Raw genomic sequence first — 18,289 nt, 5'->3', positions numbered from 1 at the left:
AATCAAGTCACATGTTTTCAGTTTTAGAACATGCAGTTGAAATGGTTTGTGCATGAATATTGCATTCATTTACATCGCTTTTGAATGTTCATAGACAAAATGTGTGTGCTCTCTTCATAATATATAAAGTTAAAACACATAAAATATATAATATTTATTCTTTTAAAGCCTTGATACCTAATACATACATACATATTAGCTAGCTACACAAAAGCATATTAACAATTATTTGTCACAAAAGCATTCCCAAAACTACACAACTTGAAGAAAAAACATCACTAGAATGAATCCAAATACAATGTTTGAAAAAACAGAGATTACTACAGAAAACATAAACTAAAACCGTCTAAGAATCGGTTGATATGGACTTTACCACAACAACCAGAAACTAAAACAAGATTTCGTAAGAATCCGAATTAGCGACAACTGTACACGCTACAAGAACTTGTTAATCTGTCACTAAAACTAACTCTTACACTTCACTGCCAGAATCCATCACAATTGTTAGCCTTTGAGCTGTCTTTGAGAACTCACTGCAACACAACACAACACAACACAAAACAAAATAAAAGCGCGGTTAGTCATGAAAGGTACAAGCTTTAATGCATAACGTTATACAACACACGACTATGCAAAATACCTGAAAGGTTCGTCACCGGTGTGTTTTACCGAACCGGATGTGGTGCGGTAAATTAAGTTGTTGAGCATTACCGATTTCTCGACACAGAACATATCAGCTAGCTTTCGGTGCAACTCTTCATATGAATGAAAAGCAGCGAGATCAAGAGTCCGCCCCACGTCTTCGGACTCCATGAAAACCTTGCAATGCCCGGTCTCATGTCCGAATTCGGAACTTAGGTCCTTGAACCATGGACCAGCTTCATCGGACGAGCTCTCCACTGGACCATTTTGAACCACCACCGAACCATCAGACTGGTTGGCCACTGTGTCACCAGAACTGCTATCGGAAAGCTGTTGTTCGGTGAATATCGGCTGACCAAACAACAAAAAGGTCGGTTTTTTCTCACTTTTCAAGCTGGCTTTCGAGTTACTAACGTTTCCGATTGTTAGCAAACAGGAAGCGTTTTCGTTTTCGAATTTGTTTGCTTGGGCTTCTTGGGATATTCCCATGGATCTTGGAGGAAATCTTGGTAACCCGAATGGAAAAGATTGGATCTTGTTTAAGTATTGTTGCTGATGAAGATGATGATCAAATCCAAACTGCCTGGCTCCCTGAATGCTTGCGGGAATGTGGTTTGTGATCATCGGTGGCATCGAAAGGAGGGGGAAATCCGGTGGTTGGATCCGTAGCTTCTTTCTTGGAGGCGAAAATGGCGATAAATGAATCGATGGCACATTCGACACCAATTCAACTAACCACGGGCTGACCCGTTTCACGTTTTGTAGCAAATCGGGTTCATCCCACGCTACCTGTAACCGAAAACCAAAAATCGTATCAACTCATACATTTCAAAAACCAACTAACAAACAAAACGTATCCAGTAATATCCCACTTGTAAAACGGTATAAAGATTGTACCTGGAGAAGCCTCCAAGGCGAATTCGGCCAATGAAACTGATCTTCGACATCAACCGAAGAAATTGTGCCCATGAACCAGCTAATCCGCGACGAATCCTCCGTCTCAAACGCCATCTTGAACCTCATTTCCGGACACCACTGAATCCGCATTGCTGCCTTTACCGTCGACGCTTTCACACAAAACTCAGGCGTGCTCGCGCGAGGGTAGTACACCACCTCAAACTGCCGACCAGCCGCCGCAAGATTCGCAGCCTCAACCACCGACTCCATACTCACCTTTCCGGAATTCCCAAACCCGCCAACCGCAGCATTCCACCCGGAACAATTCGACTCAACAAACCCCCTTCCGAACCCCCTCTTCGCCCTCCTTATCCCGACACAAAGATCGCCATTATCAGCCCTCAAAAACACGATCGAATCACCCGCCACCAGCTTCTTCTGGTTGACAAAATTACTCCAACCGGTCGTCAAAAGATGCCGGCGAGGCGTACCCCGGTAAATATGCCGGAACTTCCACAACTTCCCGTGAACATCCTTAGCCACTATGTTCTGAACCGGCGGCTCCGCCGTGTAATCCAACCTCGGAAATATTGTCTCCGCACAGTATCTCGGAACCGAGAACCCACCTCCGTTATTCGCATCGGATTGAGTCAATGTCTTCGCAAACGACGCCGGTTTGTCAAGATTTTCATTCTTGTTATGATCAAACCCTAACAACCCATCATCATTAAGATCAACATCGTTATTATTTCTCAACGGAACAAGACCAATTCTTGCGTAAACTTCATCTGTGTCGGCATCCGCCATAAACTTTACGGTGGATACTCTACACAGAACGAACGGAGACATTTTTGGGAGATCCCGGAAACCGGCATTGCCGGTGACCGCATGTTCCACGTGACCTTGTGGAAAATAGTAAATTTTGGAGTTTATTTCCGGCATTTGCACCATACCACCGGCACAGGCATGCCATAACTGTGCATCTAAGCTTTTGTCCACTTCGTTCATGGGTTTGTTCACATGATCCATCACATTAATCATCTTGAAATCGAAGAAAGATCACCGGTAGTTTCTGTTAAACCACAAAGATGATAAACCCACCAGTTAATTCATGTAACAAATCATAAAAATCAATTCTTCAAAAAATTTACAAAATTATTTTTAGTTTAATATCAAGAAATAACGTGACAACATATACATGAAGTGTAAATTCATGTAACCGATCATAAAAATCAATTCTTGACAAAATCTTAATTTTTTAGTTTATTTTCAAGAAATAATTCAACATGACATACTTGAAGTGTGATTTGTGTAAAACCAGAAAGACAAGAAACCCACCGGTTAATTCATGTAACCAATCATAAAAATGAATTCTTGACAAAAATCTTGAAATAATATATAACGAGACATCACATACCTGAAGTGTTGCAGAAAGACAGACAAAGAAAGGAACAGAGCAATTAAAACTGAAGGTCCATTAAAGCAAGAAGAAATATGTTTCTCTCTCCAGAAACAAGAACCCAGATCAATAAAAACAGAATTGAATTGGTTGAATCAGATTAGACAGAAAGGGGTGGACTTTTCTTCTTCACAATGAGCACAGAAGAATTTAAGCAGAAAACAGTGTGTGACAACACAGAGGAAGAGAGACAGAAATAGTGACTGACGAGAAGGGCTTGTTGCCGACCAGACGGTGGCATATAACAGACAAATGTGAATTGTAGAGAGAGAGATTGGGTGGGTGAGTGGGGGTGTTTGTTATAGATTCCACCAAATTACCAGAGCCCCAAGTATTTCGGTACAGACTCTATCCATATTTATTAAATAAACTCAACAAACTTCAACTATACCCCCTACACTCTTCTTGTACCACCTATTTTAGTCCCGGTCTTTATCCCAAAAGTACAATACTTTTACTTTTTATGCAACAATAAAAGAGTTATCATGTTACGGGTTAAGTCAAACATGTGACTTTTTGATTTAGTGGACTATTGGTATATAATAAGTTATGTTTTATTATTGACACCGACAATAAAAATTTGTACGATGAGTGATTATAGTTTAAGACTCAAAAGTTAAAGTACGTTCGGTTAGTGGGGTATATAAGTTGATTTAAAGTAAGATATATCATGCTAGCAACATTGTTTGTTGTTTTAAAAAATCAGTACATATGATTTTCAACTTAGGAAGATCTAGTCACTTTTTGGAACATTATATGTAGTTATTTCACGAATGATACAAACTAGTCTTAAGTTCCCGTGTTATAGGGCGGAGACGTAAGACCGTGTTACCAGCATTGCAGGATTAGAGGCGTAAAAATCGTGCGAAGTAGCAATCGAATGACAACCAAAACCGATAAAAAACGTAATGTAAAACCACAAATTTTAACACCAAGTGACTCACGTTATGTAAGAAGTAGATGAAGTCGAATTTATACTGGCACGTTTAGAAAGTCAAGGGGGTTAAAAAAACCCAAGGAACCAAGTGTGACCACCAAACACCGTACTAAGTAGTAATCGAACGAATATCAAATACAGGAAAAAAAACATAAAATAAAAACTAATAAAAAACTAAAGTTGTTCAACTTTTATGCCAAAATGATAAAAAGAAAAACCATAAAGTTAAAAAAATAAAGACGGAAAAGATGCTACTTTTCGTTACCGTGTTACAAATTAATACATAAAAACAATAAACAATATATTTCTATATACATGAACAATACACACATATTTATATAATTATGAAAATCAAGAAAAATCTTGTAATTTATAAATTTTTTGTTAAAAATTCCAAACTCTTTATTTACATCAATATAAATTCCTCGGTTATTTCACTTCGGAAATAAGTTCTAATAAATCATGTAAAATGGTTAATTGTGATAAAAGACTATTTGTGTGTTTATTTATTTATTTATTTCAATAAAAAGATAATATATATTTTAAATGACTAAATTATTGATGTTCCATTATGTCAAAGTATATATATTGATGTTTCTTTTTTAGAAAATAATATTCTTGAAAAGGGAGTTTTGCAAATAAAAAATTGTGAATGAGGTTTGTGTCTTGTGGACCAACTAAACACGTGAAATATGATGAAGGCCTTTTTATTCTTATATGCAAATTTGAGGGTGAATTTTTGCCACATTTTGTAACCTTGTTAAGTTTCACTTCCCATCAGATCTGAAACCTGGAAGCTTCTCCCACCCACAATGTCTAGCTCGTGTTAACCACTCGCTGTCTTTTGTGTGTGGAAAGGTGGAAATGCATAATTTGTCTCTTTCAATATGATACAAATCAAATATAAAAAATCAATTTTATTAATTTACCAAGGGATAAGCAAATAGTATCCGATATCGATACTGGTTTTGAATTTACTGACTTGGGTACATTTTCGGTACCAATTCAGTACTGACTTTTGACATTTTCGGTTACGGTACCGAACCGTACCAGGCATATACTGGTACCAGTACCTACTTTTGAGGATTTTCGGTACTGATACTTTCGGTTCCGGTACTGGTTCAGTACTGAGCTTATCCCTAAATTCACCCATGAATTAAGTTTTTTTTTACCATTCAATTAATCAAATCAATTTTCTTGTTTCTTAACAACCGGATTGGAATGTTTTAAAGGCGAATTCAAGAATTCAAAATTTTACTTTTTTAACTAGAATTTGAAACAAATTAACTAAAATTTTAGAGAAACACTAAATAAAACTACGCTACGAACATGGTACCGACAATCCATATACGATTATGAAATTTTCAACAACAGAGTAATAATAATATACATCAAATTTAACGTCTAAATAAAAAAGACTGTCAAATATAACAGAGATGGGGACTGGAAACGAAGTTGTCTCGGATTTCAGAAACGGGAATGAAGATCAATCTAGGTAATTGCAAAAAGTGAAGGAGGATAGATAGGGGAACGTCGATGCAATCCTGAATCAGAAACGGTATCAGATATTGGAGACCGGCTCCCCATCATAAGGCATTCACAACCGATAGGTTCCGCTCCCCATCATAAGTGTTCATGGGCGGTCGATCAGTTACAATGGATTTTGGATAAATGGGATTCTTGATTTTAAACGTCGGAGCGAGATTTCTCAATATTACCCCCAAGCGTCTTAAAAAAATCATGTACTTTCTTATTCTATCCCTCTCAAAAGGCTTGAACTTTTTTGTACATAATGTTTCATAACTTGTATCTATGGTAAAATTACATATGTATCAATCTGAAATGCTTTATATAGTAATAATATAGATTATCGAATTAGTTTAAGAATCACAAATTCAAAACTCAATTAAAAAAATGAACCCCTACTTTTCATCTATTTTACTTCTTAATTAACTAGTCGAATTCGGCACATGTACCGTACCCGTATCGATTTTCGGCATTCGGTACACGTATTGGTACCCAGATTTATTGATTTTGGTATTCGATACTTTCGGTATTGATACGAGTACGTGTAAAAAGGAGTACTGGTACTAAATTGTATATAGAACTTTAAAAGTTTTTTTTATATATTATGTGTTATTTCGTTTTATAATATTTATGGTACTCGTATTAATTTTACCTATTTGGTACCTGTATTTCATTGGTACGCATACCAATTTTACCTATCTGGTACTTGTAATATATTGATATTTGTGCCGATATTTGTACGAATGTTCAAAACTAAACACTGTACCGAAATATTGTATCAATCTCCTCCCTAGTACAATGTATGCTTTGTTGTTTGATTTTTATACACTTTTAAATTGTTCTTTACCCTCTGTACATTTGATCCACACACATGTGTGTACGTATATATTACTAATTCTACCAATAATTTCAGTAATAACTTATTACGTACATGCTTTTTACTGACATTTTAAAAACTAAATTTACATGAAAGAAAAACACACTAAGAGTGCAAATCTGACTTTGATATACAAATGTTATAACAACCAACTTTATGATGATTTATATATTATCAAAATTGACACATCCATCAATGAAAAATCCTACATCTCATAATCGAGAAAAAACGAACCTTTGTTGATCTGTTGTTTCATTTCATAAATGTTATGGTTTTCTTTTCAACTTCTATTTATTCCATTTATTGAATGTAGTTAAGGAAATTGCCTATCATTATATGTTCTAATTTTGTCTTATAAATCTTTTATACTTTTCAAAACCTAACTCTTTATTAAATTGGTTAACTTTGTACAATAGTAACCAAGTTTCAAGGGTGTTCAAATTAGATCACTCATAATTTTTTTTTTTTGTTCCAATTAGTTCATTCAAGTTTCATTTAATGTTTTAATCCTAGATATTTTACCTAAATAGAAGGTCATCCATCCAGGGGCGAAGTATTGTTGTTGTCCGGGGGTGCACTCGCCCACCCCAATTTTTCGGTTAGAAGTGTACAAGTTCTGATTTTTCATTCGAAAATTTTAAAATTATATAGGATCGCCCCCCGATTATTTTTCCTAAATTGTATATCCTAAATAGAGTGGAGTTATTGTAAAAAAGGCCTAAAGTGTGAGAAAGGTAAGAAAGAATCTCAACCATTAGATCTAAATTAATTGAAAAGGGTAAGATTGTAAATTCAAATATGGTAATCCTTGATTTAAGGATTTGGAGAGAGAAAAACCTGGATTTTAGGACTTATAACCGTCCATAAATATAACACCATTCATAGCATGTTCATACATGTTGTTTTAAATATAACACAATTCAGAAAAAAATAACACCATTCAGCAAACAAAATAACACCATTCGGTACAAAATAACACCATTCAGCAAACAAAATAACACAATTCAGTAAACAAAATAACACCATTCAACAGTAAAACAAAACACCATTCAGTACAAAGAATATAACACCATTCAGTACAAAGAATATAACACCATTCAGTACAAAAATAACACCATTCAGTACAAAAATAACACCATTTAATACAAAAAAAACACCATTAATGAAAATAAAAAAACACCATTCGGAAAAAAAAACACCATTCAGAAAATAAAATATAACACCTCTGTATCATCTTCTTCACTTCCGGCGCCACCACCACTGCCACTTCCGGCACCACCACTGCCGATCCAACACCACCACCACCGCCACCGCTCGAACCACCACCGCCGCCGCTCGAACCACCACAATAAACATGCGATCTTCATCAATCGGATCAAAAACCACAAAAAAAACTCCAATCGATGACCTACATAAAGCCGATTCACAAGAACAACTGCTGAAATCCGATTTTCGTTTCATGTTACCAACGATTTCTGCGATTGGAGAGAGAGAGAGCTCTCTGGTAGTAGTGCGATTGGAGAGAGAGAGAGAGAGAGAGAGATTGTAGGGATTTTAATTACAGTTACCTCTTTTGAATGGATTTAAAAGACTTTATTACCCCTATAATTTTCAATTCAGTCCAAAAAATAAAATAAATTTTACATTTTGGTCCCTATTAATCTAAACCATTAGATCAAAGATATAATGGTGTGTATTCTTTCTTATCCTTCTCACACTTTTAGTCTTTTTTACAGGATCCTCTACCATCCTAAATATATATACACTTTGTATATAAATGATGGGTAGCTTGGTAAATATACACTTTGTTTTATTTGGAACTATTATTATTTGACCCGACTTGAATCGAATAGCCAACCTGACCCGAAACATAACGATAGGAAAATTTTTTTTGGGTCCCATCACTTTACGCCCCCTCGAAACTTTTGGTCAAGCTCCGCCACTGCATCCATCCTACATGGCATTTATTTAGGTTTTTTATTTAAAAAATCTGTTGACATAGCACATAAATGCCAAAGGGTTAGAAAAAAAATGCGAAATAGATTTAATTTTTTTTTTTTAAATTGTAGAAATGTAAAAAAAGCGAAAAACATTAAAAAATGTGATTTTTTTTCAAAATCTCTAAAAAGTTATCAAAATTTTTATAAAATCGTGAAAAATAGTTAGATGTTAGTAAATTTTTAATGAAAGAAAGTACTAATTACTCATACACCAAAAGAATTTAAATTATAGACATAAAAGAAGATAAACAACTAACCATAAATAAATGCCATGTAGGACTATGACCTGCTATTCAGTAAAATATCTAGCACTAGAACACCAAAATAAAGTAGAATGATCTAATTGGAACAATAAATTTCATTAATGACTGAAGGGGTATTACCCTTACCAAAAACCCCCACCGCCAAGAACTTATCTGTGTCCGTGCGGGCACGCGCGAACACAGTGGTCGAATCTAATCTGTCAAGTGATAAGAAGACTTACCTTGTGTATGAAAATGGGTGTACACATAGCGATGCGGCCTGGCACCACATCCTCTGAACATTTTCGTCATGACAATAGATCTGAATAACAGCAACAGTCACCACGAGTGGCGATGCGGCCTAGCACCGCATCCCACAGCCTTGGCCAGAGTGAGAACGCGGAAACAACATCAGTTACCGCAAGCAGCGATGCGGCGCGGCACTGCATCCTGCCCACGAGGCAAGTGGGACTGACACCACAGTGCAAGTGGCGCCAATGACAGTCGCCTGTCAGCCACACGTAAGCAACAGACTGACACCGCGGTAGGATGTGGCTTCACCTCCACGACCGACAAGCCTGACACACCTGCATAAGGGCGGCGCGTGTCAGTCTAGCTACTCAATTACCCTCCTTCACTCCTCGGCTATAAATACCCATCCCAAACCAGGTTTGAGGTATCTCTTCTCAACTCTCTCACTACTACTACTATCACACACTTTGCTTCACAAGCAAATTACTGATTCTCACGCAGGAGAGTGGTAACAAGGAGCACCCCCCACCCTATCCTCCTTGTTACGAGTCACGGTTTGTTTTCCTTGTGCAGGAGATAACCAGCGGACGATCCAGCCACCGATCCTCGGAAAGAAGGGATTAACCCTACTTGACGAGACTAGTGAATTAACCTCCCTTGGTTAACCACTGTTTCATCAGTGACCTAATTGGAACACTCCTAAAACTTCATTACTATTCTGTGGCATATTCCCTTATTAAATCTAACGGATTTTAAAGACAAGTTAAAACTTAAAGATCAGTGGTTAAATGACTACTCACAGATAACCAAAAGACAAAAACCAACTGCACTGACCGTTTACAGATTTCTAACAATCAAAACCTTTTGTTGTGATTCGCTTATGAGTTAAACTGAATTATAGTAACAAACCAAAGATTCAACCCATGTTGCAATCAGTTTTAAGAATCAAAATCTGCATTACACAAACAATCAATATTCATACATATCATGAAAAATACTCACACGTGAAAAAGACAAATCATTATCACAACCTAATTGAACCTTAACATCCAACAAATCCTCAACCGATTGTAATGTTGGTTGAGGCCAAAAGTCTATGACAAATCTTAAATGGTGGTGGGGTCAATCAATTATTATAATAACAAATTAACGTGTTAAAAAACTTCAATTACAAACCAGATAATAAAAAAAAGACATAAAATCTTATTATTATATTATTACACTTGCATGATATTAACTTATATTACATTGAGCCGGTTTGGCTAGTGGCTCCACGCGCGTGTGGACTTGTGAAAAACAAGTTATTTAAATAATAGTTATGTAATTAATCAGGGAATTAAATGAGGATTAAAAAATAAATAAAAAACCGAGGATGACGGCATTTTGAAGGTGAGACCCGACTCTTGCGCCTAATTGTTGACTAACCTTCCCACCTTTTTTTTTTTTAACGGCCAACAGAAAATTTTATTAATTTAACTAGCCAGTGGCTAGACACCAAATTTACATAAAACTGATACACCAAAAGGCCAATCGGCCAAAACCAAACAACACCAGCCAATGAACGGACCCAAATTACATTTCAGAAAAATTAAATCACCAGCTAATGGAGAAAGCCCGCCAGTCGTTCCAGGACCAATTCGAGGATTTCAAACGATTCTTAATCCAGTTGTAAGACATCGACTTAGACTCCTCAACCACCTTCGAGATACAAGGAACCGCCTGACCGAAAATAACCTCATTGCGCATCCTCCAAATGCTCCAAATAACAACCTGAACAATGGCGTTTAGCACCTTCCTTTTCTTATTATTACTACCTTGCATATAATTTTTTTCTAAGTTATAATATTAATTTTTGATTTAATAAAAAAAGCTAAAAAAACATATCAAATAAGTGTAAGAATCTCAAAACGGTAATAGTTATCTTTAACTTTAAAGTTGTTATTATCAAATCCTTAATAGTTTTAAGACTTAATCATAAGCCTTCCTATTTGATTAAGTTAGATTGAAATTAGAAGTTTAGGTATAAAACATAGTTTGTGATTCTATTTCTTTTTTTTACCACGACCAACTAAATCAACGGATAAGCATCTTGGGATGCCGTCAATCGAGCATATGCATCTCCTCCTCCATAAAAGTTAGAGTTGGATGTATACCCGAGCCACCAAGCCACCAATTCCGAGGGAAACCCACCCGCCCGAAGTCTCAGCGGTAAAACCCGATTCGACTCGGTTTCAAACTGACAACCGACCTAGTTCTAAATTCCATTACCACCACCATTGTCCTTTAAAGTGATGCTAGCGGGAGTTAAACTTAAAGAGAGAAATAAAATAGCTAACCAGTATATCAACTTGTTTAATATTTAGGTTTTGACTCACCAAACAAATTTCTCTACTAATATAGTAATATTTATATTTATATTTCCCGTTTCTCAATAACTCAAACGTCAAAACAAACATACTTTTTTACTTTTTATGCTGAGCAATTACCATCACGCATTGTCAAAGTCAACAGCAATGGAAAAAGATTTTCTGACGGTTTAATACTATATATTATGATTCTTTAACATCCAACCTTTAATGATATTCACGTTGAACCATATAAAATACTATAGCCTAATCTTCCTATACACGTGTTACTCTCTCATGTCTCATCCCTTTTAATAATATTATTACATATTAATTTTATACATAAAATATAATATAATATTAATTAATATAGTTAGAGATAAACATCTAAATTTAAATTTAATTAATAATTATTTATAACAAATATAAATGTATCAAATAATATAATAAGTATAATATCTATACATATAATAAAAGAAACCAATTTGAGACACATGGCAATCAATGAGACTATCTAGAAATCTATTTTCCCTCCTAAAATATAATCCCTTTAGTTTGATAGTTAATCCTAAATTCAAAATAATAATAATAATAATAATAATAATAACAATAATAATAATAATAATAATAATAATAATAATAATAATAATAATAATAATAATAATAATAATAATAATCTATCTATATAATAAAAGAAACCAAGTTTGGGACACATGTCATTCAAAGAGGACTCCTTTGATTAATATAATATAATATAGAAATAGATTAATTATTATATAATAGATGATAATATAATATTAAATCGTCAATTTCAAATACATCAAAATATAGAAATAGATTAATTAAAGTAATATATAAAAATCTTCTATCTACTATAATAAAAGAAACCAACTTTTGAACACGTGTCATTCATTGAAGGTATCCTCAAATCTATACTTATCTTATATTAACTAAATAAATTATAAATTAATATTAAATTGTATCATACTTTAATAAAATACTATCTTCAAATGTAAATTGTTAATTTAATATATTTTTAAAACAAATACCTCTCTTTCCAACTTATCTTATATTAAATATATAAATAATAACTTAATATTAAATGTTGTCCTAATTTATTAAAAATATAAATTTTTTTGATTATTTGGTATACAAAATTATATTTATTCAACTCGTGTAAAACGTGCGGTTTTTAACAATTTTTTATTATTTGGTAGATTTTTTAACCCGACTATACACAGGTTTTTAAAGATACGACGTTTTTAGTATTTAATATACAAAATTACATTTATTTAATTTGTGTAATACACATGGTTTTTAAAGATATAACTCTTTTTTAGATCTATACGGGGTTTTTAAGGATGTAATTTTTTTTTATTATATAGATAGATTTATTCAACCTGATTATACACGGGTTTCTTAAACATACGACGTTTTTAGTATTTTGTATACAAAATTACATTTATTTAATCTGTGTAATACAAATGGTTTTTAAAGATATAACTTTTTTATTATTTGATATATAAAATTACATCTATTTAACCCGTACAATATATGGGGTTCATAAAGATATAACATTTTATTATTTAATATATAAAATTACATTTATTCAACCCGTGTAATACACGGGGTTCTAACCTAGTTATTTAATATAGTTAGAGATCAAATGTATAATTTCAAATTTAATTAATAGTAAATTACTTTTTGAGTCCCTATGTTTTAGTGGTTTTAACCACATGAATCCAAAATCAAAATGTTTAACACCTTGAGTCTCTAACCGCTCATTTACACCCTCTGTAAAAAAATTCAAAAAACCTTTTGTAAGGTTGAGTTCTCTAAGTTCTCACAACTCGTAGAAGTTTTCATTTTACCCTAACCATATATATTTGTTAAGATAAAATATATTATTTGGATATAAACAATAATTACTAATAAAGTATCAAATCACATGTACAAATAACGAAAATATAACTGTTATTTTGTTTTACTAATTTATCTAAATAAGTCATTTAATTAATAAGGGTTATATACAAGTTTATAATTTATATTTTCGTCATTCAACCCGTGTAATACACGGGGTTGTAAGCTAGTTACTACTAACTAAAATACGAGTCATACTTTTTTTTTTTTATCTTCATTACCCGCTTTTACTCTGATAAGTGATAACTCACTCATTTGTTGTCAATATCTCATATTTTTTTACAAGATTAATGATATATTCTTGTAAATCATGATCTTTTTTCATAAGTTTTTCAAAATAAATCATTTATCTGTCCCATAACATGAAGTCTTTTATGTTTACTTTTATCAAATTAAGAAGTCCTTACGGACTGGTAAAAACATTTTATAAAAATCAATTTAAAGGGCCAAGAAGCTAACTAATAATTGGGTCAAAATTAATTAGTTAATTTGATCTAAAAGTCGGTATTTGTTTTCTCTTAGTTTCTACCAACCTGTCTCACGTCAATATGAAAGAAACATAAACTTTAATTTATAAAAAGTACATATACATACATAGGGTTAGGATCGTGTGAGAAGCAATAAGCTAATTGAGAAACTTGAGAAGCATTCTGGACCACACATTTTCCCTAAGCTTTTCGTAATATACACATATGTATAGTTTAAAATTGACTATATACATATGTGTATAATTCAAGATTTGACAATATACATGTATATAGTCAATTTTAAACTATACATATGTGTATATTACGAAAAGCTTAGGAAAATGTGTGGTCCAGAATGCTTCTCAAGTTTCTCAAATAGGATGGACTTCTCTTAGGATCCCTACCCTACATACATATATAGGTATTCATAACTAATCAAATGTATGGTTCAATTTTTTTTTTCTCTAAAGTTATTTAAAATACATAAAGATATGTTTTTAGCAATTATATTGCTTATTTGGTATTTGTTTTGAAGGGTGCTTTCAACTCATGTCAAGATTGAAAAGAATAATCTTTTTGTCTACTTTAAAATTTATATGAAAATGAATTAAGACACTGTAAAAGTAAGTAGACAAACGTGTGTGTATAATATATAATGTATGCGTGTGTGTGGACAACAATTGGGATGTAACACCAACATACACACTTGGAGAGATAACACATCCCTTTCACAACCACACTTCAACTTCACCTCACCAAGTTTGGTTAGACAATAATTTTAGTTTCTTGTTTCATTTTACCAGAACTTCAATTTTAATATTTTAAAACTCAAAATACTTTATACTTAATGGTGTCTTACTTGTGGATACCTACCACAATCGAGATAGCACTCTCCATCAGTGGCGGACCCAGGAATTGTTTTCATGGGGTGCGAAATTTAAAGGTGTCTTTTATCTATTGCTATATAATACCTATTTGGTCCGATTCGGGTCGGGTCGGAAAAATCTACTTGCCAACGTTGCTAGAAAAGCCTCCGACAGGGGCAGATCCAAGAATTTATTCCAATATAGTCGTTATTTTTGGATGCTCAATTTCATAGAATCATTTAAACAGTTCAAGTAAGTCAGATTGATCATAATAAAAATCTCTTTCTGAATACGATACAACTATGCATATGTACTACAATCTTTTTAAAATTTTAAAATACAAAGAATATAACTAATTTATAACCATATATGTTATATTTCTAATCTATATATATAACAGACCGAAGTATATTAATCAAATAAAGAGTCCACAAAATTTTAAATTTAAAATTAGATAGTTAATAGAATTAATTCATAATTTTGTGTATCTATCTTAATAACTAAATAAGGATAGGTCTAACCTATAAAAGTTGCAGGCTTTTGCTGCAAGCCTTAGAAAAGCAAAAAAGAAAAAAACAATAAAATATCATAACTATTTAAGTTTTGGTCTTCTTCTTCTTCATTTCATTTGCAGGTCCCTCCTGACCTCCGGCGTTACTTCCCGGAGAAAAAATCCGGTCACACATATCAGTTTTTGCAATTAAGGGGTGCGATTGCAAACATTCAAGGGGTGCGATCGAGATTTTAGCCTAAAAAATACACTAAATTTTTCTTTTTTAAGGGGTGCGCCCGCCCACCCAACCACTCATGTAGGTCCGCCCCTGCTCTCCATATATGATCACGTTAAGAAAGAGTCTATAATTCCTTCACCCGGATGGAAAATCACTTTACATGAATCCTAATGTACCATAATGGTTCATAAAAAACATACTAGTTCCTTCATCCCAATGGAATATCACTTTACATGATTGGTCTTTAATTGTGATATATGCCATAATTAATTATTCATGGAAACACACTTGCCCTGAGGAGGAAGTATAGCCATCAAATGATAACAATATTCTTCAAGTATGACACATGATCAAATGATAACCAAGAAGGTATCATCTATAGATCACCCTCGTGTTCAGGGCATGTGTCGACGAAAAGTTTTAACGACAGACAACTATCACAAAATTCCACCAGGATTGTACCCAGCTGATCAACAATGATTACAATATCAGGTAACCTTGTCATCCCGCCCAGATATGTTTGCAAACGAGATAATTAACTTTTCAACATAGCCGCATCTCTTTTTCAAAAACGGTTAACCACTCCTATGGATGACACACAACTTTTATAGCATGACAAACCCTATTGGCTACATAGTCACGTAAAGTCTTTATTAATAATACATCAACGCTTGTCACTCCTTCTCAAAGGACTACAACTCATGTATACATGATGATCAAGGACTCCAACAAGTTATGTTTGGCCCAATGATCTCACTAACCCGTTTTTTTTCTTGAATATCTAAGATCGTGAATAACAAGGAACCAATTTAGAATCATTCAATCTCTCATTATATCATATGTAGTTTTATGCTATAACACATTTGATTATAACGTTTGTAGATATATGAATGATGGAAAAGAATTATATTAAGTAACATATTTCACTACTAGATTAATAATTGATAAACCCACAACATTAATTTAAAAATATCAGTTCTAGAAAAAAAACAGTATACTTGTTAACGCGACAAGTTTTTAATCATCAAAGCCAACTATTTTAACATTTTTAACCACCATGAAAGTAATCATAAACACTTGATCAAGAAATAAATGACATTTTATTTTATACATAGACCAATTTATAATAACTTATCATAAAGTTTTTCACTGTTCCTTCACATATATATATTTTGTATAGGGTTTAGGCTGGTCATTGTATTCGTGATTTTGTGCCTTGGATTTTGGGTTTGAGTTTTAGATTGATTGTTTCTTTGTGTGATTGAGTTGCATTTGATTCGGATTCTATAAGTAAAAGGTTGTAATGGTGAAGATGGTGGCAAACAATGGTGTTTATGTGTGGTAAGTGGTCTGTGTTGTTTAAGGGGCAAATCCAATTAGGTGATTCGGAGGGAGTTGGGTAATATATAGAATTGAAACTTGAGTAATATTCAAGGTTTATTAACAATGACACTCATTATTTATATACTATGAATTAGCAACATGTTTGTGCATTGTATAGTTGTAACTTGTGTTTTTTTTGGGTTGTATGTGCTTTATTGGATGGTAACTTGTGGTTGTGGTGTTGTACCCTTATTTGGGTACTTAAGTGTTTCACTGTGGGGTGCCTTCAATTGGAAGCACCCCACTTGCTCTCTTTTTGGTCGGCATCCTTCGTTGCCACCAGCTCGCCGCCATAGTAGCACCTACTGAACCATACTCCTTAGTCATTTTTCGGTAGTACACCTTTACGTCTATGTTTGTTTGACGACTTGGGTTTCTTTTTTTCGAAGTATACCATCGATTTCCGTCTGTATCTTTATGATTATGATCGAAACTGATGTTTTTGGTTTTCTTTTGCACCGATGTTGCTGTATTGGAACTTTGATGTTGTTGCATGTTGTTTTTTCGAGCGGGGAGGGGGGGGGGGGGTTGCATCAGTTTGCTGTTTGAGGTGTTTTTGTTTGTGGGATTGCTTCATTTGGGCTGCCCTTTTTTAGGTGGCATTAAACGTGGGTCGTTTTGGCTTCATGGTAACTAGGGATGAGCAAATCCCGATCTCATCCCGATCCCAAAAATCCCCATCCCGAATTTCGCCAAAACTGGATACCGATACCGAAATATGTCGGTATGGTACGGCATCGGTATGGTAGCGGTATTTGAAGGTAAAATTCGGTAATTTACCGGTACCGTACCGAACCGGTACCGATCCCGAAAATGCCAAAAGTGGATACCGTTTTCGGTACCGAAAAAATTCGGTACGGTATTTTCGGGATCGGGGATCGGGATGGTATCGAGACGGGATCGGTATTTGATACCAAATGATCATCCCTAATGGTAACCCACACTTCATATGTCGTGGCTATATATTGTAGCCTTATCATGGTTACATACATTGAACGTGTTGTTAATTCATAGTATATAATTGTTACGTGTAAAAAGAATGAATATGCTGGATAAAATCTTTGTTTACTAAACTGTGAGGGCTTAGTACAAGCAACAAGTTTACATAAGATTATCTAAGCCTAATGTTTAAGTGCTATAAAATTCAACGCATTTATGGTTGTCTATTATTATTAACTTTGTGTCGTTTTAGTTTTCCTAATTTTTGGGCGACGACAAGTGACATCAAACTAGCTAAACGCTTAATGTGATGTGTACGAACCAAAGTTTATCTAATAACATTAAAAGGTTTAAATTATTTCGAATTAATGTATCTTAAAAGTTAAATTATATACTTACTTGTAAATTGATTCGTAGGTAAAAAACGACAAACTCACATGAGGAGCGTAATGTTTTTGAACAACTTGGACGTTTTCTTAAACATGCAGTCGAGTTTTACCGCATGATTAGTCAAAAACTGGTAGAGCTGACGAAACGAATATCACAGATCCGTGAAAAGCAAGCTGAACTCCAGCTTGAAATCAACACGCTTTATGCACGTTACACTGACCCTAACAACGTTCGTAGGTGGTTAGCATTTTTAGGCGTTGTAAGATTTAGTAATTATTTATTGTAATTTTGTTGTAATATTATTGTCAATAACGATATGTTTTTATGTTAGCATTTGTTGAAACATGTTAGCTAAGAAACCCCGGGAATGGATGCGTTTAGAATGACTAACCCTCATTCCCTAGGCAAAAGAGCC

At 33.9% G+C, this 18,289-nt stretch overlaps 1 protein-coding gene across 1 annotated transcript; it reads right to left on the bottom strand.

The window, feature by feature from the left end:
• Nucleotides 1–261: 261 nt before the first annotated feature.
• On the bottom strand, nucleotides 262–3,336 carry LOC110904658 (auxin response factor 16). The gene is made up of 4 exons (XM_022150503.2): nucleotides 2,957–3,336; nucleotides 1,540–2,611; nucleotides 641–1,431; nucleotides 262–533 (listed from the first exon to the last, which is right to left on the bottom strand). The coding sequence occupies exons 2-4, from the start codon at nucleotides 2,578–2,580 to the stop codon at nucleotides 473–475; spliced, it is 1,893 nt and encodes a 630-aa protein (XP_022006195.1). The 5' UTR covers nucleotides 2,581–2,611; nucleotides 2,957–3,336; the 3' UTR covers nucleotides 262–472.
• Nucleotides 3,337–18,289: the final 14,953 nt, after the last annotated feature.

The sequence above is a fragment of the Helianthus annuus genome, chromosome 14 (genome assembly GCF_002127325.2).
Source record: "Helianthus annuus cultivar XRQ/B chromosome 14, HanXRQr2.0-SUNRISE, whole genome shotgun sequence".
NCBI classification, from domain to species: domain Eukaryota; kingdom Viridiplantae; phylum Streptophyta; class Magnoliopsida; order Asterales; family Asteraceae; genus Helianthus; species Helianthus annuus.
Note: the sequence above shows the minus strand (reverse complement) of the source record. Positions and strands in the feature narration are given on the sequence as shown.